Genomic DNA, 27,091 nt, shown 5'->3' with positions numbered 1-27,091 from the left:
CTGGAACAGTGTAAGAGCAAGTGCAACTAGTAACACTACTAACACACTACTAATACTACTAATTACTACCACACTGGTCGGGAACGGATGTTGGGTAAGAAATGTTGGCATTTCCATTGCCTAACACCGATCTAGAAGCATAATCCTACCAAGAAGGTACCACCAGTCAATGGGGGGAATGGCTTGTTCACATCGCAGCATTATGTTGGTAGAATTGTGAATGATCACATTGCAAGAAATTGTAGAGAAACCTAACCTGCTCACATACTACTACTACTACACACTACACCACTACAAGAGAAGCAAATATGTTGAATAAAAAATTATCATTTATTTTCCAGCCTTTTTTCAAGCCTTTGTTTTCCTTTACTCGAGTGCGTGGTTTTCTTACTTGATTTCAGGGAAGATCTACGTTGGATACGTTCATCTCTACGTTGGAAGTTTATGTAATGCGAATAGAGAAATCATGCAATCGTCGTTGGTGCTTTCTTTAAAAGCTGGAAAATGAATGAATAAAGTCTATAGAATTTGATAATGAAGAAGAGACAAACCTAGCAAAACTTCTTCGTTAGCTTGCAATTTCCTATATTAAACTCGTATAACAAACTTCCTATAAAAAATAATATCGTCTTACTTTCGAATATAACATTTTAATGATAACAAGCGTTATTTTTCAAACTATGCCGGCTGTTCAATTCGTTTATTTCATTCTCTGCTCGCAGAAATCATCATGTTGGCTACACTGCTTCTTATACTGTTTAATGCGCAAATAACAATAATTTCAAAGATCTTGACACATATCTCTTTTTACGTTTCAGCTAAAGTAAACATTTTCTTCCAGTCGTTCTCAGCCAATGGCTGATCGTTTAATAATTCAAACACCTTTATCTATGTATATGAGATCTCTTAATTGTAATACGAATGAAAAAAGCGAAAATTACGTAAAGGGTTGCAATCTTGTGTGATACGTTACCGTGTGGTTTGATTGGGTTTGCCAAATTGCAAACATATTGAACAACGAACATTAACATACGTATCATTTGCAATCGAAAACTTAACGAAAATGGAATGTGTCCTTATATGCATGCCATGTCTCATAAACTGTCCAAACTTAAAAAAATAATCCAACTAGAAAACAAACCCATTACCCTAATCACCGTATGCCAGGGCAGCAAGCGCAATTCAGCGCTCATTGACTTCTGACCCCGGTGCAGTCTTGTTGCAGGGAAACAACAATCCCCTTCATACTATTACTAGCTGCTAGTGAAATCTGTCTTAGGCTGTTGTGTAAGTGATAAAGGCACTCGTTTTCATATTAGTTGCGTTCATTTTCTTATTATAACTAGTTCCTTTAATCAGAGAGCGTTTGTATAATGAAACTAGCTGCATGTGTCTCTTATTACGGATAAACAGCTGCCTTACTTCACTAGCTATTTCGGTACAAAATGCCCATAAACGTGTAATAATAGAAAATCTATCTTAAATATTGATCCCTAACAAAACAATCTACAGCAATTGCGGAGCAGCCGCTAAGGTGGATAGTTCCAAAGTGTGATAAATGATGTCTGTAACATTTTCTCGGTATTGCACGGAAGGCTTAAATTTTCCATTCCTTTAAAAATTTAACTACGCGATTTAGTTCGTTCAACCAGCCTTTCAGATCGCCCTGTGTGTCCGCAGCTAAAAGGTAGCATGTTACATTGTTATGGGTTCGTCCACCGTCGCCAGGGGATATTGGTCGAAGGAGTCCCCGTTCGGCACTGCAACCAGCAGGTTCTCCGACCGAGCTTGGGCTCGTCGTACGTCCATTGCTACGGAAGCTACCAATGCCACTGCTGTTACAACTCGCTCCGGCAGCCGCGACACGAGAAGTGAAAATCTCCACTCGGACTGTTCGGGGCCGAGAACAGATTGAACGATCAGCCAGCTCTATACACTCGTTAATACATTTTACCAAATCGATGTACAAAATTGGTTGCTAGAATAGGTAACAGTGATACATTAGAAACGTGGATAAATTAAAAGGATTGAATTACGGCAAAACTATCGTATATACCTTTTCCTGGCACTCTTGCGGATAGTTCCAAAACTCGAGCACAAACCCATTCATCTGGCACCAGCGTCGACTCCAGGTGATTCCTTCATTACCGTCCACCTTTTCACCGACGTCCAGGAAACCACTCATATTGGAACCATCGAAGCGAACCTCGCTACGAACGCTCAATCCGATCGTGCCGACCATATTTGAGGTGTACGCCATCGAGTCGAGAGTAAGATATTTGAAATCTTCCGCTAAGAACACCACGCTCTGGTCATCCTGTCGGCAGATGACGGGTTGGAAGTGTCCCGACGTTGAGTAGCAGGAATTGCCAGCCGCCAACAATCCTTCGTCACATGTGGTGGATATCTGTGTGGTGTGATTGGAGCGAGCAGTTGCGTACGTTGCATCGAAAGGCTTTTCCTCTCCGGAAGCATCTTCTTCCTCTATTCCACTTGCCGTAAGCAGCATGAAAGATGTTAGCGTTAAGAAGCCTTGTGATTTGAAACGCGAAAACTCGTTGTCAAAATCAAACGTTTTCGGAGAGTTCGAGCGAAACGACAACATCCGACCAGCTTCACGCAGTTTCTTAGATGGAGACGGACAATTCAGCGGTCGTTTAGTATCCTGCATTAAAACAAATCAAAAATATTAGCGTTATATCTTACAGCATATTTATCTTAAATACACATACCTTCTCCAAATGGTATCGACTTTCAAAGCTGTAATTCTTCACGTTCTTGCGCAGCTGCAGCACAAACACCTCTACCTTTATTTCGTAATTGGCGTCTAGATTTTTAAACTGTATGGCACAATCGCGGAAATACACCCGTCCATCGGTGTGGCGTTCTTTAGCGATCGTCGCTTTCACCTCGTGCTTGTATGTGCATACCACAACGTAGAAATAATTGAACAGTGCATCCCGTATTGCCGTTTCCTTTAGTGGAAAATCAAAGTTACTTAGTGTAACCGTCCCAACGCGCTTGCCTTCAACCAGTGTCATCCCATTGGTCAGGTAATCGATCTTATTCAGCTCATTCCTTACTGCCGTCTCCTTTTGTGTAGCAACCAACAGCAACCGTTCTGCCTCGATTAGCTCTGGTGAACATTCGAACTCACGCGTACTGCGACAAATGGCAAGGGCTCGCTTAAGCTGTTTCCGAGCGTCACTTTGTCTGATTATTTGTTGCATCAGTTCATTCATGTGCTGACTGCTCAGCTCTGTCATCGAACTACTCGTCGCGATGCTGTTGCTGCCCTGCGTGAACGATTGGTACATATCGTCGCTATCGATTTCGCTCTCCTGTTTACGACCATCTGATGTACGACTACCCTGTTTATGGCCGATAGTATTTGCATGAGTCTCGCGCACGGTATGCCTACGGGGAGAGCTAGTCGTAGTAGAAGGAGATTTGCTGCTAGATCTGTCCTCCAGCAAATAGTTGGCGATGCGCTGTCGTTCGTTTTTGATAAACGTTCTACTCTTGCGAAAAGACGATCGCAGTTTGTCCTTCAGATTGCGCATAACGGCCGTACCAGAAGTAGACATTTTAGCGCTCAATGGAGAACTGGTGATAGGAGACAGGTTACCAGTGGATAGACTGTCATCTGGAGCGTGACTGATCAGTTCAGAAACATCCACCGTATCGATGGTTAAGTTTTTGCCCACAGGTGCATGGAACGCTCGTGAAACGGGTGGAGCTAGATCAACTGTATCGTAGCCAATGTTATCGAGCTCATTACCCATTGACGAAGAAGCGGTGATCTCCGAGTCAAGTGTTCCAATATCCGAGAGTGTTATATTGTCGTGCAACGAATGCACTAGCTCCTCTATCTCCTTATCATCATACTTTCGTAATGAATCGATCTGTAATAAGAAAAATATTTGTGATGTATTATCGTACTTTTTTTGTAATTACGTTTTCTTCTCCAGTTACTCACCTCACCATCCGTATCGAAACAACCGAGAGGAGCAGCGCCATTCCCGTTGACCTTAACTTGCACCGATTTGTGTGCCTTTAACACGATCAAATTTTGCCCCACTCCGACACCACTTTCGACGCCAGCCTTTACATTTTTCCCACCCATGTTTTCCTCAACAATAATGTCCTTTTCGAACGAAAATAGATCTACTGGTTCGCCTTTGTACCGCCCTTTAAAACCGATAGTGGACGTCGAGGCGGGAGGATTCTGCTGGAATTGTTCGTTTTCCTTTCGGAATGCTAACCGATCTTCAACCCGTTCCCGTACAATCAGTGGTTCATTTATGATCGACGCCTCTTCCGGTAACGAATCCAGTGAGGATTCGTCTTCCCTACTTTCTTCTTCCTGTAAAATCGAAATATCACTGTCATCAGTTGAATGTAGATGTTGTTGCGGTAGAGTACGATTGTGATCTGAAGATGTGTTCCGAGTAAACAAGGACCGCCGTATCGAGCTGCCAGTAGTATTTTCGGTTGCATTAAATGATCTGTTAGCTCTACCACGGCTACCTCGACCGTTTGCAACATCACTAATAGTACTCTGGCGTGCGGTATTGAAATTTTCTGATAATGCTGTGTTGTATAACGAGTTTTCCCGTTCCTCGATATCAATAACATCTATAGCACGTCCCTCTATATGCGGCGACATAGTGACACGTCGATTGCTCGGTTTCGTGTGGCTTTTGCTCGTATTGTTTTGAGGCTTACTGACCGGTGTTGATGTAACCGTTGGATCTGCCACGCTGACCGGTGCAAACATATTTGTAAGCGAACGTGTTCGCACCAACCTTCCGGGCGATCTTGCCGATTTGCTTTCCACCATGGCGTACAGGATGTTTGGATTGTTGTTTACCATTAAGTACCGCTTGTTCGTTTCACGACTTATAAACTCGTTGAGAACCATTTTGTTACCTTTCGGTGAAATTTCTTGATAAATGGGTTCTTCGTGCTCACCGTGCACATCCACCGGAACGATTGATCGGCCTACCGCAGCCCGCTGAAGCGGTTCTCCTTCGATTACTGGACTGTCCACTTCATCTTCAGCTATTTTGCGCCGTATATTACTCAGAAAATCTCCCATATTAGCCACATTATCCAGATTCAGATCGTCATACGATTGAAATTCTCCCTGTACATGACTTTCGTTGTCCGTTGAACGACTATCGAGGGCTGTCGAAGATTGAGACGCAAAGCGAAATATCCTTTTTGGGGATATTTTCAAATTACGAAGCGTCTTTAGGAACTTTGTCTCAGACAGTTGTTTCCCGGTCTTTCGGGGAGATGCTTCATTGTCGGAACCCTCCACGGGTGAATTGTTTAACCGTTGCCCTTGTGCAACCGACGCAAAATTGAGGCTACGTGCTGATTTACGATTAGTTTCTTCGCCACTTTGACGCCGCCTGCTATCATCGTTTGCAGCACGCTGATTTTCTTTATTTTCATCTTTAGAAGATGTTAAACCTGCATGAGAAGTGGGTTGCTGACCAGTAGCACGATAATTCATTCGTGCTACTTCTTCTTCGCGATCACCGTCTGTTTGTCCTGAACCACACGTTTTACACCTCAAGTGAACCGGTGTGTAACCTAAGTGTTTGTGGTGTAGATTATACTTCTTCTTTGCGGAACTATTACGATTGATATTTGGATCGCGATGGGAAGGATTAGAGGATGGTGAAGTATTACTTACGACAATCTGTTTCTTCGGTGTTTCAAACCTCTTTATAGCCCATATTTTCTTCTTCGATGCTTCAAACAGCGTACGTGTGCGTTTCAATAATGCTGCCTTACGAAATGTTCGCCGTTTTTCAACCTTTCCTCCGCTACACGCACTTCCATTGGTTCGAGATGGAGCACCTGTGGCTGCTGCTGCTGGACAGCAAGCGTTTTTCGGTATTACGACGGAACCCTGACCCTTCGATATTGTTTTTCTTCGCGGTTCATGGTTCGTTCGCCTGGCATCGTCTAAAAAATTTTCCTGCTGCTGCCGACGCCGTTCAAATATCCCACCCGTTGTTCGCCGGCGTCGATCCACGCCCGGAAGTTTTCGTTCCGCGTCCGGAGCTTGATATCGTTCCTCGCTAAGAAATTCTTCAATTCTTCTACGGGTTTCAATACGACTACTAACCGCGCTCTTGCGATGAGGTGTACTCTTTACATTCGATTCCCGTACGAATCGTTCAAAATCCGTTGATGTTGAGTGACGGCGGGACGGAGTTCTTGTACCATCGACAGTGTCTATTTCAAGCTTAGGACCCAGCGGCTCTCCGTCAGGTCTGTATTTATTATATACTTTCGATGATGTTGATTGCTGGGGTTCTGGTTTAGAATTACCCGTCTTGATCAACTGTTTGTGACCCTCGTCTTCCGAATAGTTCAGCATGCTGTAAATCTGTGCTGGAATTGCCTCATTCTTTCCATTACTTGGTGGTACAGTCCATCCTACCTGATGGGTTCTTGCTTTTATTTTGCCTAGTTTCCAACCAATTTCACGATCGTAAGGATCACTGCCTTCGACATCCTTTGCAGTAGGACAGGAAGGTGCTGGATGTGCGGCCGATCGCTTGGGAGAGTTAGCAAACGTTCGAGGAGGCTTCTTCGGTCCGCTCATCTGTTGTGAAGAACTGGTAGACGCATCCGACGTATCCAACATTCTATGTGCACTAACTCCAACTCCCTGCAGCTTTTTCAAACGCCTCATCATCAATCGTCCAACAGTTTTGCCCGAATAGCGTGGTTTCCCTTCCAGTTTACCCACAGACATAGCGGAATCGAACGATTCTTCTCCCGGTGATGTAACTTCACACACTACAGAGTCGCTAAAACATTCTTCTGCGGTTCGTCGTGTTGGTGACGGCGAAGAGACAATTTCCTGTTTTGCCATCATGGGACGCGTGGGGCGATTGTTTCCATAAAGTCGATCAAAGTGAATCGTGGAATCGAGAATTTCGTTACAGAAATTGTCATCCATAATACGTTGCTGGCGCTGGAGATTCGATTTGTCGTGGCGCTTCTTGGTAGTAATATTGCTGTAAGATTTCCTTCGTTTTTCATGCTTTTCATCGGCACTTTTATCATCACGCGGAGAATGTCTTTTTAATTCCTCGACCGTATCAACACTTCGCCTGGCACCGTTCGACTTTTGCATGTCCCGTATCTGAGCTTTGCTCAACGTGATGGTTGACGTGACTTCGCTATGATCCTCCGATAGCTCTTGCACGATTTGGATCATCGGTTGCTCTCCGTCCAATTCATCGCTACACTTCACACTTGATTCACTTGATGCGTGCACACTCGAAGAACGTTTCTTCTGTTCTTGCGGTGTGACTGGTTCGGAGCAAGCTTGCTCGTAGAAGGAAAGCGTCGACTCGTGAAGTTCATCACAGTCGTGATACTCTTCGTCATCGGGTGTACGACAAGACCGATTGTTAGTTAACGAACCACGATTTTCCTTTGGCATATAATCTACCGTACTTTCACTGCCAGCATCTTCCAGTAACACTTCGTGAGTCTTCTTTTTAGATTCATTGGGTATAAACTCATCCGTCAATAGTTGCTCCTGTTCCAGATCCATCAATTCTTTCTCTTCATCCTCTGCCGCAGCTAGAATCTGTCGTTCTGTAGCCTGCTGTTGAATCGCTTTATCACTTTTAAGCGATTTCCGGTTATTTTCAGTTACCGCCTGCGGTGGTGATGAAACCATGATATCTACAGTTTTTCCCGCGACTTCCTTCTCCACACCTTTGCTTGTCCTTAGAGGGTTAGTATCACATCGGTAGTTAATGTTAATGGTAATCATCGTATTATGGCCCGCCAAATCTTCCTGCTGTTGCTGTTGCTGACTAGTCGGCATTGCCAGATCGAACCGATCAATACTGGCAATATCTCGACTTCCTTCACTAAACGCAGAACTGGTGCGTACACTCCGTCTACCACCATCGCCACATACGCTGCTTCCACTCGTTACGCTAGCACTTTCAAAATCGCTCGTCTCCGCATCTCCAATCGAGGACACCTCGGGAAGAGCTAGTTCCATACACAATTCCACCGTATCACCGCCCACTGTGGGTGGCGATTTCCTGACGGGCCGCGACATTTTGCCCTTCTTCTGCTCGTACTGCTGTACCATCATTTTAACTTTGCTAGTGCGTTCGATACCTTCTCCGTTAAGATTATTGTTCCAGTCCTTTGCGAATAGTGCTTCCAGTTCGTCATCTAATGACCCATACTCTTTGGAGGGAGACGCTATGCCACATCCCTCGAGATGTAGATCCTCTTGTGATACCACTTCCTTTCCTGACGATGTGACATCTGTCGACGTTTCCGCAATATTTACCTTATCGTGGATCTGACCAGGAAACGGCACTCGAGTGTTTACTGCTGACGACTCGAACAATCTTTCCTTAGGTCTTCTTTGATTATCGGATAGCGTGGAATAATCCGTAATGGAAGAACCGTCTAGACCAGCGTGTTCAACTAAAATGAGAATAATTTTTAAACATAATTAGCATAACATAACTTTTAGCATACCTTTCGGATAAAATTGGTATTTAACACAAAGTAGTATTTAAACATAAAGAGACATTCTTCAATCTAAACGACATTAATACCCCTTGTAAATATGACAATAAAAAATCAAGTGTTGAACAAAGTAGTACCCAACCTACCGGATCTGATCTCATCTGTCTCTCTATTAGTTACAACTGAAAAGGGTGTTCCGTAAGGGTGTAGATCTAGCCGTTTGTACACGCCTAATCTCCCCATCCGTAGCACAAATGCAGCACGCATATGAAGGCCGGTATTGCCTTAATTGAAACCCATTCAATTTGGGCATATCATTGCACAAGTTGTTCTCATCTCCGCATGTGATCGCAAGCGATATAGCGAGGGTTACAAACACGAAGCAAACGATGGATGAAGATGCTGGTGCAGCTAAGTTCTGTACGGCAGTAACGCAAGATTGATGTACCACCCATATGAGGGACTCAGTCGAACGCTACTGAAATCTTCATAGAATCAATCGCTTAGAAAACACTTGAAACAGCAAGTACGAACACCAGCCGACGACCATAATCCATGTGTGCGCGAGTCTCATCTCGTATGTCCCTTAGCTTGCACCAGATGTACAAATAAGTGCGTACTCAATGGCCAAGTGTGTTGTTGTTGGATCAAGTTCTCGTTTTTATCGGAACACCAAGCAACAACGTACAAGGCAAACACACTCCAACACGCGTTTGCAGCCACATTCGAAGGGAGCTAAAATGGGTGGGATGGCATAACGCCTCGTCAAAAAGATTCAAAATGATTTTTTCCCCCTTCATCAATTCCATCGAACTGTATTTGTATTTGGTGTGCGCTGCGTTGCATGCTGCAGGGCTGCATGTGCGTTTCGTGATTAAATGAGTAGGAAGTGATCTGGAGGGCGGAACTGGTTTCCTTTTTCTGGAAGAAAACTTCAATGCAGTACTGTAAGGCTTCCATTATACAAAACGGAATAAGATCGGCACACCATCTGGAATGTAATTATCCGTTAAAAGACGTTACCTTTGAATTCAAATTATTTTCAAAATGGTAAAGCAAAATAAAATTAAGAAATTTACATTAAATACTATAATTTAGAAGCAACTTTGTGTGAGAGAAGAATCAAAAGAAGAAATTAAAAATAGCGTGTAATATTTAGATTTCTGGAGTTATTTTTTAACCAGACCAAATCTTTAAATAAATGATGGATCAGTAAGTTCATTTATGTGCTTAAAAAATAAGATAAGATTTTATAACATAAAAAAAGATTACGTTATGTGCTCAAGTATATTCAGACAATTTGCAATAAAGTGGCTGCCATAAGAAAGCGCACTTAATGATAATGTCGCCTCAAACTCCCCTTAATATCTGTTCATCAATCCTCTTGCCATCGACGACGATGATGGACGAACATTGCTTGCCCTGCATGCACTTTTTTACCGACACTGTCCACTCTGGCGCAACCAGTTTCTTTTATACATTCCCTCGCGATATTTACTGTTTTGTCGTCGGAGGCCCACAGTTTACCTTCTGCTCTGCCCATCCATTCCAATGTGTCTGTATCTCCACGCTTTGACACATTACCATCTTTATTACCATCTCTCTGTGTACGACCCTTTCTCCACCGGCGTTCCCCAAGTTGGCAAACAACAGTATTCATCTCCGAGGAGCATATCTTGCATGTTACCTCTTTTTTTTGCAATCCCCAGCCGAGTGCTGTCCACTGCATGTATCTTCTTCCGATATGAGGTCAACAGTTTTATTTAATGTTTCGCTGTTTCTCCATTGAAAGTCCACCCAATCAACATCCTCAGGACGCTTTCGCACGTCGCACGTTGGAGTGAAGCAATCTTACCGTACAAAACAACATCGCTATCTTTCCTTTTTTCCTTTTATAGATGCTTCTCGGCATGCAGTAACTGATTTACGACGAGTTCGCGATCGATTTGACCGGCATGGGCACCAGAACGGGAAAGAGGATCGCGAAAAAAGTTGCTCGAAATTGGCGATCAACGAACCAACGAAATGTCAATGACCACGCATTCAATTCCAGCGCTAGGATTGTCCATACCTTGCATTTCACAACCAGGCAAGCTTTTAAAATATGCAAATCCGGCCTCCCATCTTCTACTTGTCGGGAATTCTTCGACTCGTTACTTTGCGTTAAGTATTCAAGACACGCACCTTGCCCTAGAACATTTTTACAACCGACTTGACATATTTCAAATGTATTCCATGACCGCCGTGCGAACACGAAGATGTTTTAATGGCTCGAATAAACAGTTTTTTAGGTCATGACGTGCAAAAATTCTTCACACGCATTAGACACGTATCTGATGAAGGGAAAAGCAAAGCCCCATCAAGAAACAAAATTCAAAATATTCTTTCCCCAACCGAAAAGGATCCAGAAGCGTTGGTGCGAAATCAACGGCCGGTACCGCCAGCTCCTAATGGAGAAACAGGTTTCGCTTTTCAGACAGGAAAATCCTGTTTCTTAACGCTCGTCGAACGCTATCAGCAGAGTGTAACAGGTGAATGTTCCTTTCCAATGAACTCTTCACCGCCGCCTGGAAGCCACAATGACAGTTTTCTCGTGGATGCGCAAGGATTTCTTGTCCGTTTTCCTTTTTCGCCACAAATCACGGAAGGGAATGCGCAAATAACTCGCAAGATGCACGCGCGATTTTTATGGCCATGCTCGGAATGTGTACGCTCGACTGTGTTGAAAGAGATTGTTGACCTTTATTGCAGAGTAACAGGTAGAACGAAAGGCAAACATAAGGAAAGAAATTATGCTTTCAGCATTTTGAATGTAACGTTAATGAAATTCTTGTGTTATTAAGTTGTTATTAGAGATCTAATTTAAAGATCTACCTTATTGAAATCATGTTTTAAGGAGATTCATTCGCAGGTATTCAATGGGCTATCAATGCTCATTACATTATTTATTTATTACATAGAGATAAACAAATTATGTAAAACATTTGTAAACACTTCATTCAAAAAGGCAAATATTAATTCAGCCAAGTGACGTGAAATAATTTTCCTTTTTTAATTTTGAAAAAGAAATTCCTTTAAAATTGTACTTCAAAATAAACAAACTGATTAAGAGCAAAAGACATGATGCGTTAAGCAAACAATATATTGACATCGCGACTGTTTCAATAATGCATTAAATACCTATTTATCACAATAACGACCAAAAATGTGATTGTCAGTTAAAATTCAAACCAAATCTATCTCACGTACACAGCTGTGGCGAGTTCGCGCATAGGTTCCTTCGGTGGCCATTATCACACTTTCCAAATAACCGACGGAACCGGCCCAACCGGACCACCTCTGGTACGCGAGGATAACAACGTGGCAAGCCCAACATATCAAGGACCGGTGTGGGGCGGGGACGATGAATTCTGTCCTTCTTCATCTTCTTCGCCGATGTGGGGACCTGCACAACTGTGCAACAACAAGCAAACTGGACAAACCAGAAACTCGCTATCTGCCTGGCAAAAACCAGCAGCAATAATCGGCACGAAATGCAAAGATAAACAATGAAAGTTGTTGCCAGGCTCGAGAAGAAAAGATAAATAATGTGCTGGAAGAGAAATGGGAGTTCTCCGCGCATGATGACCCACCCCCCGGCCGGTCAACCATGGTGGTATTGTACAACCAACCTTGTGCCGCAGAAGTTCAAGCAAACCGGCTTTTCGCTAAGAACGTCACCATGCACGCAATGCGTCGAAAAAGTAATGAGGAAGTAGACGCGGAGCAAAAGCACTGAACATGACAAGGTATGAAAGCGTTGTTGCTTACATTTTACCAGACAAAGTTTATTCCATTTTGCTCTCTTTCTCATCCATGTGATAAGTTACGATTTTGATTGCGAAAAAGCCAATTAATTGCACGGTTAAATTTTATATCCTAAATAAAGTAGACGAAGAAAGCCGCTTTTAAGTTGTTTCGTGAAGGAGAGCTTAAAACGAACGCATCGAAACGAAGAATGGCCAGATTGGAACGAGTTTTATCGTTTATTTGCTGTGGTGTGATAAAACTATACCAATTAGCACAAAACGCAACGTACGAGGAGAAAACAAGATAGCCAAACGAGACCCCGAATTCAGGTGACTTCAATGCCGGCAAAGATGAGCACAATCACATTGGTAATCGTTCAGGGGTTCCCGTGTTGTTATCAGCATCATCGATAAATCAATTTACCGCCACTCTTGCCAGTCATCTATCAGAGGATGATCGCGAATTAGCGTCCTTTGTATCATCCCTTGTTGAAGAAATCAGGGATAGATAAGTAGGTTCATATCTACTTTTTCGATTTTTGTAAAATCCCAGAGCTCTTTTTCTGACTTTTCGCGAAATATGATTGAAACATTCGTTCCAGTTGGCAGCACACGTGAAATTTTATCGAACGAATTTCTTCGAGGGGAAATCCGTCTCACATAACATTCCTCGTGCAGTTTCGATCGAAAGCGAACAAAGGAGGAAACGATAAAGGCGTACAAAAAACAATCGCAAGCAAAATTGTGGCTATTATTATCTAATTATCACCAGCAGGTTAGAGCGGCTTTTAACGGCTTCTGTACCGCAGATATGGCCCATCAATTGGTAATTTAAGTAAGAAAAGAAAGAGAGAGCATCCATACCGGTTAAAATAATCGATGCTTGTTGCGAGATTGATGATCGCCCATACAGCCGTACATCACTGCTGTATCTAATGGCAATATTTGATTATTACGCGAAAAGAGTGGAATAAAACCACTGAGCCAATATAATAATAGGAAGGTAACTGGAACACAGTATTGAAAATGATTTTACTTTAGTTAATCTGAATTTTCACTATTGAAACGAAACCATCAACATCTAAAAAAAATATACTTATTTGGGACGTTGATATCAGTTTTTTTATAGTTTGGGTGTCTTTTCAGGTTTTCTTTTCGGGTATTTTATGGTCTTGGTTCGGAGTTCTGAATGACTAATAAATATTTAAAGCATAACATTCGGAAAAGAATATAGTCCAGCCGTTATTTAAACCCGGACCGGATATATTCTTAAAGCAACCTTTACCGAAGATCCCGCACAAGACTTATAGTATTGTGATAAAAACAACATATCAGCGGCACATCAAACGAAAGTCGAGCAAAGAGATATAAAAAAACGGCTACCCAATTGGAGCACAAAATTTGGCACAACTAATTTCAAAACACGATCATGTTCCACATCGGGGCGAACTCGATTCCGGCAATTTCTTGTACGCCTCATTACATCCACGCGAGCGCAAAACTTTAGCGGGTTACTTCCGCTTTGGAAAACCCACTTGAGAAGGAAAGAAAGCCAAACGAACGGTCGCACGAATCGTAACCCAACTCAACAAAGTGTAATTAAAACCTCGCATCATATGCGCATCATTGCTCAAGCACCCAATTGTACCTGGTCCAAATATTTCGAATGGACACCCTCGGACACCTTAAGACCTTTGGCTCACTGTACGTGTAGGGCAAAAGTTTACGCATAATGCACGATCCTCGAGGAACTATGTAAGGGCTCTTCATTGTCGGCATATCCACCGCTAGGTTCAACTAACACACCCACTCCAATTTTTCGTGGCTTCTGGTTTCTGTTTTACGTTTTGCTTTCGTTGCGGAAGACAAAATAATGTTTAGCCTAACGTGATGAAACAGGTACGGATTGTGGCAGAGCAGATGTAAATTATTTCCCAAATACCCAAACACTGCACCATCAAGATTTCGATATAAGAGCATCAAAACTTACATAAACCACACCACTTCAATGCGAACGGGAGTCAAAAGATGAAGCGAGACACGAAGTAAGATGTGTGCAAGGAGTTTGAGTTTTACAATGCCCATTAAATACAATGATACCTACTTCTGCACCGGTCGGCTTTCTTACTCTTCCGGCTATGTTAGCTCGATGTTCATGCTCTTGCTGTGGCCCGATCCGATCGGGCGATAAAAACGCCTCAGACGCCGGAGCCAGTGTATACCCATTCGCGGGCATTGCGGTACGTCTGCTTTTCGTCGATCAAACACCAGACAGCCCTTGTGAAAAAAACTACCGTACCATACCGGGGAATTGTGCCGAAGGCGGAAGTGAAGAAAATACGCTCTCAAGTGGGCACAGCATAGAACGCACCCCGGTCAGACAGAGGGCTTCTTGCCACACATCTCACGCATTCTCAATAAAATAGAATATTTCCCCCGGCCGGAAGTGGAACGAGCGGGAAAGCGAACACGAAAGGGAAATGATAAGGTTTCGCTGGATAGCAGTCCCGAACGGGGCGTCAAAACAACGCGTTCTATTGTGAAATGGGTAGCAACTCCACTCGACAGCATGAGATGAAGAGTTGTTCTTTTAAAGTGGATGTGTTTTTGTAATTCACGTTTTTGAATATTTCACTTGCTCCGGTACTTCAAGTGCACCATTGAAATAGATGCGGAAGTGCAGCAGGTAGCTCCTATTACATTATAATTACTGGAGGAGCTTTATGGAAACACGATGGTGTAAAGGATGCCTTCTGCCATGCCAAAAATATCTACCAATAAAATAGGCCATAATTATAGTATAATTTCCCTCTTAACGCTTCCTTTGGTCCCAATCCATCATTCTGATCAACATTGTCTCCAAATTTATTTAATGTACGGCTCCTAATTTATCACAAAAATTAAACCAATCCAACACCGCCGAAAGGACCTTCTCACTACCGTGTTCTATTTTTCTTCCAGCGTGAAATTTAGAATTAATTGATCATCTGGCCGAAAGCGGTTCCTTAGCAAGGAAACAAGGGTCCAAGGCCGCCAGACTATTGTCATTGGCACTGTCCCGTACTTGGTACTCGATTAATTAATGAGCATTTGTCTCCTTTAACCGAACATACTCGCTTCACAGTTTTTTTAGAATGGTGATGGTCTTTCAAAAACCTTTAAAAAAAAGATCGCTGAAAAAAATCATCCCGGCTACCATAAACAAGGACACGTACTGTGCGACGTTTAACCCATCGCAAGAACATCAAACAATCGCCAAGAAAGAACAGAAAAAGCCGGTGCCGCCACAGTACTGAAAATGAAAAATAAATAAACCCGCATATCCCAACCAAGTCCCTTTTTATAAGGACAGAAGAGCGTGAAAACAAGACAAGGCAAACGGACCTTATAGAGCATCTCCAGGCTACCAACCTGTCCTGCAAGGCGTTACTGAAAAAGGAATTGTTGCTTGGATTCCTTTTAAGGATAGGACAACGAGACCAAAACAGGTCCATCAACGGACGACGTACCGTCTGCGGTTGTTAAATTGATCTGCTAAAACAAACTTTGCGAGCAACGTGAGTTTTCTCTTCATCCTGCACAAGCCCAAATACTACTGGTTGCTGTTTACGGGTTTGAGGGGTCTTAGCGATGCGTGGGAAGGCCAGTATCCAGCACCACCAACGAACATGATTGGCTGCATGATCGTTCAAATGCTGAAATCACGGAGGCTCGTCATCGTGATTATTGAGTGTCTTTCAAATCACACCAAAGAATCCACCGATACGTCACAGACATGGTTCGACACACGGCGTCTGAGACAAATCCCACGCTTGTTTTGGTGCGCTAGAGGCTTCCCCCCCTGAGGCGACATTAGGTATCTGACAGGTCATATCGTTTAGTGAACGGCGAGACGGTTCGGCGCTTGGTATCTTCTTTCTACTGTCGCCACGGAAAACCTACGGCTGGCTGAAGGTTTCTTATCTTCATACGAACCACTTATGGATCCGATGGCACAAGACGTAGCTACCATGTTGTTTAAATATGCGGCTGGGAGGATGGAAAAACGATTGGAATAATTTTTGAATCCCACCGGTGCCAACACATTATAACAAATTGATATGGATATTGATTTTCTCGTTCTCGCTCTCGACGTAGCTCGTTATTTTAGCGAAGTTGTTGAGATAGGTCAGAAACCGTTTATTTGTTTTTATTTATCGTGCATGGATTGATTGATTTCACACATAATTTCCGTTACTGGGATACACATTTCGATATGAAAAATTCTACCACACTAAAGCATTCATGAAGGATTTATGTTATCTTTGTTCCACATAACTTATCCCAGGTTTAAATAAAGTCAACATCAGCTCAACTTGCAACACGCACTTTACTTCAAACACGTGTACCATATTACCGTAAAGAAAAGCTCGTGTTTGCTGGTCAGTTATCAAATATCGAGCAGTATGGAAGAAAACATGTTCTTAAATAAATATAACAAACACCGTGACCGTGCAACAGCGTGACTAGAGTATTTGCTTTACGTCTTCTTTCCCCTCCAATATGTAACAGGTTCGAAACGAACTTGTGTTTGCTCCACATGATATTATCTCACGTTGTAAACACATCCGGAACCAATGCACCCTAACGCAGATCAACGATATGGAACCGCTTGCCAGCAATACCGCGCTTTGACACTAATAATCTAGACAAGCAAAACGTAAGACGGATCCGAAATGTAGGTACACGTGAAAAACGTACATCCGTAACGGTTAGTCGCATGAGATCGAACAGATCCAGTGCAGTGGTTCAGTTGTTTGAGGTACAGAAATGAAATTGGAGCACCACACTTATCTTCCCAAACAACTTAGGGGTTGGAACACCGAATGGCGGTTGATAATCTGGCGTGAGTGTTCAGTTACGGTTGGCCTCTTCTTCAAACACCGCATCTGGACAAACGTACCGCTCGCTTCTTGTCATTATCAACAAATGTAGGTTTTTTACGTTTCTCTCTCATTAGCCTACAACAGCTCGGGTGAAGGCTCAAGATTTGCCCAACCAAAGGTCACGTGGTACTAGTAGCGCACGGCAGAGGCCGTTAGAATTGATTAAGCACACAGAAGTGTTGAGCCAAATCATTACCTAGTCCGGCGCCTAATGTCGCGTCCATACTGGCTAGTAACGTGTAACGAACTTTACTGTCGTGACACCGTCAGGGGGCACAGACAGTAAGACGCATTTCGTCGGGTTTTGCATCTGTTATCACCGGTAGAGCTATGCTGGAGCCGTTCGTAGCCATTACAAACTACCCAAGGGTTTGTGAACACGGGCTATTTGGACGTGGCGTGTTAGAGAGCTTAGGACACGTAGCACCTGACTTTCGACCGGTTTGGCGTGTGCCAACCAGATCTCAGTGCTATTAAAACATATTAAGCTCCGTATGTTTAGCCCGAAGAAAAGCTACAGTTGTGGTCTTAAATATAAAACAAACATAAAATATTAGTGTTGGGCTCAAAAAGAGCCACGTATATAATTTAGCATGATGTAAATCTTTACTTAACGCAACGTAGCATAGATGCAAAACGAATGAAAAATCTCCTCAATTTAGCCACAAAACCTCAGTAATTATAACTGAAAGATCATATTTCTTCCAAACCCCTTTTCATCGGCCTCAATTCAGCAACCAGTATGGTTTGGAGCAACAACTGGTCATATTCACGGAAGCTGTTTTGCGGAGACAATGAGCTACCCATTTGCGCAGTATGATGGCCATGATTGGCTGCTCCTAGACGCCCCACCAGCATCCACCTGACTTGTTTGCCACTTCTTCTAGCATCGTTATTGCTATGTGTCATTATGAGTGAGATACTCAAGCCGGCCCCCGATTGTTGCGACTGTGTGTAATTACACAGGCTAACCAGGTCCTTCGTCTGGCGATGTGCTGACACTGCAACGCTACACTCGCTAGAGAGAATATACAAACACGAAATAGCAAAAACAAAAACACAAAACTGCTACAACGTGTCGATTGGAATATATGCAAAAACCCAGGGCTACTTTGTCTTATTTTATCTCCTTTGCACCATTCATAGCCGAGATATTCGGTACAGCCCAGTCGCGTTCGAAAGCCAACCTTGAGGTTCCGCTGCTTTCTCGAAATTATGTGTGCGCAAATTACATATGCATGTGCGACGCGGCTGGTGATGACGTTGACCGGAATTTAACTCTGAACCACTCAAGAAGATGACGACAAACGTCTGGAGCGTGATTCGACGCGACTAAGAAATAAGGTGTAAAGAAAACAAGACCACGTTAACCACGAACTCGTACCACTGCCAGCGTGGGGACGCCAGCAAAAAACGTATCAAAAGGGAATCTACAATATCAACACGTGCCTTGCTGTTTCGATCCTACCACGTCCAACTTTTGCCGGGTCGGAACAGTTGGGTTAGCGCATTAAACAAGTTTTAACTTTGTATAGTAATGCGTAAATCAATAGTGGTTTTGTGGTTACAGTATTTTCTTAACATAGGCAGTATCAACAGGATTTGTTGTTTCTATTTCTCAATTGAAACCAACTGTAACCCCATTTCAGATATCAAATAGTCCAACTAAAACAATAGGAATGATAAGAAAACAAAAACAAATCTTTCTTATTTTTTGCCATCTCTTCTTCAGTCGATTAAATTGGAAGAAAAATGACAAAAGCATAAAATCAATGCCAAGCACAAATTGCCACCACATTTTAATTGCTGAATTGGTCATCGAGTTGAAGACCAAAAAAATACTGAGAAAGATGCATCCAACCTTGAAATTGGAATCAATTACTTCGGTTCTGGCTTACGCATGCAGAAAACAGACACCCAGCGAGGGACATCTTCCTTCTTACTCATTGCTTTGCGGTAAACTGACGTTTTCAACCTTGTTTCATCTCTGTTATTCCTTTCCAAGGGCCTCTGCCACTACGAACACCATATGTACATCGAGCAGGCGTAGGATTTTACAGTAAACGAAAAACAACTCCCAATTGTGCATCGTAAATGAAATACTGAACTGATGCGTCCGAACAGAACACCCAGAAGCTAATCGGACGCGGTACAACGAGTCACGAAATCAAACAAAGACTAAAAAAAACCCACACTAAAATGATAAGAAGATTTAAGCCGAACCAGCACGGTCGCATCCTAGGCATTCTACGGCATTTTACTTACCGGTATCAAATTTGAGATTGTTGAACAGCAATGACCGATGAACGGTGTCGAGCGTGTCTAGTATAGCCGGGTTCTGTAGGAAGCGACCACGATCCACGATAGAATCTGCAGTGTTGGAGATGGCGGTGCCGGGAATACGTTTTCTGTTTTCATGCAATTCGCTTGAGTACTTGCTGCTTGTCTGTTCCGCCAGGTTTCAGCACCGCGGCGACAGCAGCACAGAGAGCCGATGTAAAAATATAAAATAAAAGAGGAGAAAATGATAAAATGAAGTGTATAAAGTTCATCTTAAGCGTTGGAACCATAGCGATCGAGGACGATCAACGTGCGTGGTTACGGGTATGGAATAAAACCGGATTTTATTCGCACTACGTAGTCGAATGCGTTTGCAGAACTTGCTTGTAATCAAAGCAAACAGATTACATTACGGACTTAACAAGGCTTTTTGGCACACTTGAAGGAAACACGTTTAAAATTCTACCAAACTTAATAAACAATTGTGGTACAGATTGTAAAAGTCTGCGATGCCTACTGCGATGCATAGAAAATTCCTTATTCCTAACCATTGCATCGAAACGGACAATGTTTACTTTGCTCTCAAACCGGCCATATTATTACTTTTCTCTGCCCATTGTCCTTCGCATAACCCTACCACAATGCCAGTCAGCCGTGAAGCAAGCGATCTGACTTTTAAATAACAGCGCTCAAATCCTAAAAGGATTACATTTTCTACGGCCACTGGGACATTGGAATGCTTTGTAGGACAATACTTACGATTTTTTTTACTTTCTGTCGAAGATATTCAGCCATGAAGAACTAGTGTTGCAGTAACCGTATGCGGAATAGATGTTATAAACAATTCATACACGACTGTACATAAAAATCTCGCAAGGGACACTTTTACAGTTATCACCCAGCAGTTCTTGGCGAACTCGTGTTGGGTTGTTCTACAGGGTTATGGGAATGATGACGAGACAAACATTCAGCAACAACTGCTAACAGGACAATCACGGTACACGGGAACAACTACGGGAGCACAGCCACAACAAATTAGGAAATAAAACTACTTCTGCGCGATCAAATCGTGCTACACACACTCTTTTCCATGAACGTTTTACTTTGTTGAAACTCCACAGTTCACTCGGATGCTAGATATTTTAAAGCATCATTGTAGGCACGCCCGGAATAGTTCAGCCGGTATCCGTCTTTCTGGCTGATCCCGCTACTTCCATGAATCAGGGACCTTTAAAGTGCAGAGAATGGGCCACCGGTGTTAAAAGGCACATTTTGATTGCTGCAAAAACATACACGTACCACTCATTACCAGTACCGCAAACACAGCGATTGAACGCGAAAGAAACGGAAGATCCAACGAATGGCCTCCAAGCTGCGCGCGCGCGTTTTTCTTCTGACAGCAGCCGCTACTTCAACACAACCTTCCACGGCTACGGTTCGGTTAGGTTTGAATCGAAAGCTACCGGGAACGTGCGCCCGTATACGCGATGTGCGAGGGTATTGGTGACATGCGGGCTCGGATCAAAACAGGTGGTTTGGCTGTTGCAGTACCGAAACAAAATGAAGTTTAAAGGGACATGGACAGTTATTTCTTCATAAGAAAATCACTTTTTCTATTAAACGTTATCTTTTCCCAAACTGCCCCTAATCACAACTTCAAATCGTACATAAGCCCATAACATAGCGTTGGTTGCCTTTCTACATTGAGCACAGCTGTTTGCTTCTTGAATTTTTCCACTTTCACACAAATATCACAAGAGAATCTTACGAAGGGTAGTATTTGGAATGTGTTTCTTCGCTTCACTGATGAAATCTAACGATTGCAAGCGATTTTTTGAGCGGATTTGCTTGCTTTTTCACAGTACCGCCGCACCAAACTTGTCCGTTGGTCATATGAAGTTTTGAGTGTTGGACTTCCAGTCAGCTGTCATTCCGATGAACGCCAGCGGAGTGACAATTGCCGCATTCCGATTTTTGGCTTGTGCCATTGGGATTTACTGCAGGATTCTTAAATTGTACAAACAATTTAATCAATTAAGAATAATATTATTTGCAAATAAAATGTTCACAAAAAGCTACGAAACGTTTTCTGCAAAAGTAACATTTATTTGATGCTATTGTTTGGCAACGCTGCCGAGCATGACGTCTCCGTTTGTTGACGTCTGACGTGCAATAGAGAAAGGAGCAAAACTTCTCGATACAATAGGAAGAATAACGCAAGTAATTAATCACTAGCCTCTAATTCGGGTGCAAGTTTCATTATATTTTTACGCCTTCTTCTAGCAACACCGCCATGGAAGATGAATTCGAATCGTACGATCCCACGTTGCAGAACATAATCGATCAAACATCACTCAAATGGGTGTTTGTGGGTGGTAAAGGAGGTGTCGGCAAAACGACATGCAGCTGCAGTCTGGCGGTCCAGCTGTCGTTGAAACGCGAATCCGTACTCATTATCTCGACCGATCCGGCGCACAACATTTCCGATGCGTTCGATCAGAAGTTTACCAAGGTACCGACGAAGGTGAACGGATTTGACAATCTATTCGCGATGGAGATCGATCCGAACGTGGGCATCAGCGAGCTTCCGGATGAGTATTTCGAGGATGACGCATCACCGTTAAACGTTGGCAAAGGAATGCTACAGGAGGTGATCGGTACGCTCCCCGGTATCGATGAGGCGATGAGCTACGCGGAAGTTATGAAGTATGTACTATGTCAGGGGTTTTGCAGGGACATGCTCTAACGAGATACTTTCCCGTTGCAGGTTGGTAAAAGCGATGAATTTTTCGGTTGTTGTATTTGACACTGCACCAACCGGCCACACACTTCGATTGCTTTCATTCCCGCAAGTCGTCGAGAAGGGATTGGGCAAGTTGCTGCGACTAAAGATGAAGCTTGCACCGATCATTTCGCAAATGGGTTCTCTTTTCGGTGTGCAGGATTTCAACGGCGATACTATTGCGAACAAGCTGGAAGAGATGCTCAGTATCATCCAGCAGGTGAACGAGCAATTTCACAATCCGGTAAGTACCTTACGTTCCTTTTCATTCGTTTCCTTGCTCTAATTACGTCCCTTTACCCACAAAAGCAACAAACGACTTTCGTGTGTGTGTGCATAGCCGAGTTTTTATCCCTCTACGAAACGGAACGACTCGTGCAGGAGCTAACCAAGTGTGGTATCGACACGCACAATATAATCGTCAATCAGTTGATGTTCCAAAAGCAGGGTCAGCAACCGTGCAGCATGTGTTCGGCACGGTGCAAAGTACAGGAAAAATATCTCGATCAAATTGCGGACCTGTACGAGGATTTCCACGTGGTTCGGTTACCATTACTGGACGAGGAGGTGCGTGGTGTGGAGAAAGTTAAAAAGTTTTCGCGTAACCTGCTGGTCCCTTACTCTCCCAATGCTGCTCCACCACAGGAGTAAGTAGACGCACTTCTCTTTTGAGGTCGTTGCCCTGGGTTCTATACTATTGGGTTTGCAAATGGCACTACATTTTGTCGGGTATAGTTTTGTAAATGCTGCAATTGATAAATTATATTTACCGCCCCATTGCTCAGCACTGGCAATTGCTGTTGCGCGTGAAGATGATCCTAAACATTTCATTTTATTTTATTTTTCTTTCCCAAGTAAATATCGGTAGTAATAAAAAAATGAATTTTGCAACACACAAATCGTTCATATGATATTTCAAATTGCCGAATCTCTGTGTGTGTAACGGTGAGCCTCATGCTCGCTTCTACGACACGACACCAAGTTGTTTGCCCACTTCAATAAATGCAGCCACCGCACGATCGATTTCTTCCTCTGAGTGAGCTGCCGAAAGTTGTACCCGAATACGAGCCTTTCCCTTCGGTACGACCGGATAACTAAATCCAATCACGTAAATGCCACGCTTCAGCATCTCATCTGCAAACGTCGAAGCTAGTCGAGCATCGCCCAACATCACCGGACTTATCGGATGGTCCATACCGGAGATGGTAAAACCAGCGCTGGTCATTGCTTCCCGGAATCGACGCGTATTGCTTTGCACCTTTGCCGTCAGCTCGCTCGATTCCATCAGCATGTCAATCACTTTCGATGCGCTAGCCACAACAGGCGGTGGTAGCGAGTTGGAGAACAAATACGGTCGGGACTTTTGACGCAGCAGGTCGATCAGTTCACGTGGACCCGTCGTATAACCACCGGCAGCACCACCGAGCGCTTTTCCAAGCGTAGAGTTGATGATATCGCACCGACCGAGCATCCCGTAGAACTCCTCCGTTCCGCGTCCGGTACGGCCAAAGAACCCGGTCGCATGGCAATCGTCCACGAAAGTAACCGCACCGTACCGGTCAGCCAATTCGAAAATCTCCGGCAACGGAGCTACATTGCCATCCATTGAGAACACACCGTCCGTTACAATCATCTTGATACGAGCGTCCGTCGTACGTAGCTTCTCTTCCAGATCGGCCATATTGCGGTGCAAGTAGCGGGCCTTCTTCGCCTTGCACAACCGAATACCGTCGATGATGGACGCATGGTTTAGTTCATCCGAAAAGACCGCGTCTTCTGGCGTCAGTACTGCCTCAAAGATACCCGCATTTGCATCGAAACAGGATGCGTAAAGGATCGTGTCTTCGCGCTGGTGAAACGTTGACAGCTTATTTTCCAGCTGCTTGTGAATGTCCTGCGTGCCACAGATGAAACGGACCGAGCTCAATCCGGCGCCGTACTCATCGAGTGCTTTCTTACCATAGTTAATAACATCGTTGTTTGCCTTAGGAGATAGAAAAGATTGAGAAAATTAGTTGTCGAGTTGGACCACTTGTTGAGGAGGTTACTTACCGATAAACCGAGGTAGTTATTGGCACAAAAGTTAAGAATCTTGCCACTGGTTCCTGCGACCCCGATGGCAGTTGCTTGCGGTGTAGTTATGATACGTTCGTTTTTATAAGTTCCAGCTTCGCGGATATCGTCCAACTGGTGTTGAATGACCTGCCGCAGCTTATGGTTTCCGGCCGTAGCAGTACTATAGAAGATGGGACATACTGAAATGAAAGCAATATTTTCTTATCAATTTGCTGAGAGTTTCCACCATCAGCTGATGCTTGTGAGCTCAGTTTTCTTTGGCGCAATCTCGTGTTTTTTTTTTGGTTTGGCAGAAGCTATTTTACTTCCACTTCTGACGACTCTGACCAAGGCTATTGAAGGAGACAAGGTGGTGGAATGTAGAGCATTTTGACAAGTAAGAAGACGAAAAACTAGAAGGTGCATTTGACAGGGGAGGGTGCGTTTGACAGCCTGCAAAATCCCTCAGAAAAGATACACCGGCCATTTGAATTGCAACGGTGTTTCTCTGTTCGATTAAAATTAATCATTTCTATGTTTTTCTTATTGTACATTTACACAAAATTTTGCGCTTGAATTGGAAGTAATGATAATAACTAATGAAGTATAAAAGAGAATGTCCGTTGGGGACGGTTTATCTTGTTAAGGCTATTGGTCAATGCAAAGTTGCTACCAAGCAAAACTGTATCATTTACATCCAGAATAAATTGAGTAATGAAAAGGCATAAGTTAAACAGTTTTTGATGATGATTACATTTCATATCATTTTGTACAATCATTATCTATCGATATCGATTAGCCACAATCGTCCGTGAAATGTCCCTTTCCATTCGATCTTAAGAGAGCGGCATCTTAAGAAAGTGGCACTCCCAAGGATGAACTCGTGCGCAGATTCAGTTATAACGAAATGAATGCCTTCCGATTAATTGATGATTTTTAAACGAAAAGAACCATATGCAGTTGGTACAGTAACATTCTTTCGTTCATATTTAGAACCGCCACAATTTGGTTTCAAGTCATACATTCGGCGAACCACACCAAAAACCTTGCTGACCACAATGCGTCTGAACACATAAATCAAGCATATACTGCAATATTCTTATTTTTTTAATAGATAAGCTGGTATCAATTACCTAGCAATAAATTGAGTGATATATTCTACAAATAATTATTAAATTTCCCCTTCTCAAATGATACACGTCCTTTACGCTTGAACCGCTTTAACTGTAGTTATAAACGTATGACCCCACACCCACAAACGTCAAATTATTGGAAGAAGAATTTTGCGGAAAATCGCTAATATTCAACCTTGTCTCCTTCAATAGCCTTGACTCTGACGCACGCCAGTGTCACCCTCCCCAAAAAGGGTCATCCATCGCGCGTTTGTGTCCTTGAACGTGCGAAGGATGTGTGAACGGCACACATGTCAATCAGGGTAGTCACCCTCGAAGGAAATAAGAGAAGATCGATGGTCAGTAAAAATAGATTTCCTGCCGGCCGCAACTGTTTGTGCATGGAATTGAAATGTATTGCTCTCAGCACTGTACACATAGCATAATTTGTTCGCATTGATGTTATTTTTTTCTTTGAAAGTTTTTGTAAAAACACATATTTCTTGGACAATTCATCTCTCGCTCCTAACCAAACGTACACAGATATTCGCCGCACACACAAAAACCGGTTACGCCCAAGCAAGTGCATAAAATGCATCATCTTCTTACCCTTGCTGTGACTGCTGCACTGCTGCAACAAGTTGCGTGTAAACTGCATCGTTGCCATGCTAGTTTAATATCTCACCGTATAGGAATGGAAGTGGTTCGCAAACTACACAGCGACACAAATTTGCAACCCGGTACAAATATCGTTTCAAGGATGTGTGTAGATCGCAACTCTATGGAAGGTAGAATAGTGCCAATTCAGTTCGTAGTGCGATCACGTTTCAATGCAACTGGAGGACTGTATGATGGAGAGTTGTGCACGCACACGTCGAGTCGTTTTTGCAACAATGTAACAACGTATTAGTTCTAAGGCCAAACTAACTCCCCGTTAAACTCACAACGGGCCACACCGGCCAACGAAAGCGAACGCAACTTGGCGTGAACAATTTCGTTTGATTAGACCGGCGAAATTGGATCAATTGCTGGCTCTCACAAGCAGCTGCAATGATGCGGTGTGGAAGGGACGGCGAAGCCAATTATGCGACCCGATACGCGTTATACGACCCGTCCGTGCTGGTTGAAGCGCAAACAACCACTGCTACTCGGCCCCGGTAGGTTTCCGCACAAGCGTGTGCGCAGGCAAAGTTGCTGCACTTTGGAGGTTGGGCATATATTTTAGCAATTTCTAACCGGCCATGTATCTAATGTCGCAGCGAGAGCATGGCAATTTTGTAGAACCAAGAGAGCGAGAGATATTAGACGCACAAAAGGATCATCGTGGAGAGCGAATGGGGGATCGCATAGCAACACACGCGCGTGTACCGGTCGTCATGGATGTTTGTCAGGCGCCCCCTTCTGGTTCGCCCCAAATCGTTGCCATACGCGAATGCAAAGGGGAAGTAGCCGGAGAACGTCAGCAACGATCATTGAGCATAAGCCATACAGAATATGCTCTTCATTTGCCGCACGTTTCTCTTATACTTACGATTCTGTTGTGCCCTTATAATTGATTGATCAATAATATGCTTTAATGTCACAAGCTTGTTTTTAGATTTAGATAAATTA

General features: G+C 43.4%; 3 protein-coding genes across 4 annotated transcripts; 1 reads left to right on the top strand and 2 right to left on the bottom strand.

The window, feature by feature from the left end:
* Positions 1-1,597: 1,597 nt before the first annotated feature.
* Positions 1,598-20,326, bottom strand: LOC128714615 (uncharacterized). The gene is made up of 6 exons (XM_053809489.1): positions 20,291-20,326; positions 19,517-19,697; positions 3,980-8,493; positions 2,733-3,905; positions 2,057-2,665; positions 1,598-1,978 (listed from the first exon to the last, which is right to left on the bottom strand). The coding sequence occupies exons 1-6, from the start codon at positions 20,324-20,326 to the stop codon at positions 1,598-1,600; spliced, it is 6,894 nt and encodes a 2,297-aa protein (XP_053665464.1).
* Positions 20,327-21,812: 1,486 nt separating this feature from the next.
* Positions 21,813-22,964, top strand: LOC128713351 (ATPase ASNA1 homolog). Its single transcript, XM_053808209.1, has 3 exons — positions 21,813-22,237; positions 22,299-22,557; positions 22,623-22,964. The coding sequence occupies exons 1-3, from the start codon at positions 21,825-21,827 to the stop codon at positions 22,962-22,964; spliced, it is 1,014 nt and encodes a 337-aa protein (XP_053664184.1). The 5' UTR covers positions 21,813-21,824.
* Positions 22,965-23,277: 313 nt separating this feature from the next.
* On the bottom strand, positions 23,278-26,147 carry LOC128714006 (2-amino-3-ketobutyrate coenzyme A ligase, mitochondrial). Of its 2 annotated transcripts, none has more exons than XM_053808882.1 (3): positions 26,090-26,147; positions 24,366-24,589; positions 23,278-24,297 (listed from the first exon to the last, which is right to left on the bottom strand). In XM_053808882.1, exons 1-3 carry the CDS (start codon positions 26,145-26,147, stop codon positions 23,278-23,280), a joined length of 1,302 nt encoding a protein of 433 aa, XP_053664857.1. The 2 variants fall into 2 exon arrangements, with proteins under 2 accessions (XP_053664857.1, XP_053664858.1); XM_053808883.1 differs by having other exon boundaries at positions 24,366-24,568.
* Between the last annotated feature and the right edge of the window lie 944 nt (positions 26,148-27,091).

Source organism: Anopheles marshallii, chromosome 3 (genome assembly GCF_943734725.1).
Source record: "Anopheles marshallii chromosome 3, idAnoMarsDA_429_01, whole genome shotgun sequence".
Classification (NCBI taxonomy): Eukaryota; Metazoa; Arthropoda; class Insecta; order Diptera; family Culicidae; genus Anopheles; species Anopheles marshallii.
This window is presented reverse-complemented; position numbering and strand designations above follow the sequence as displayed.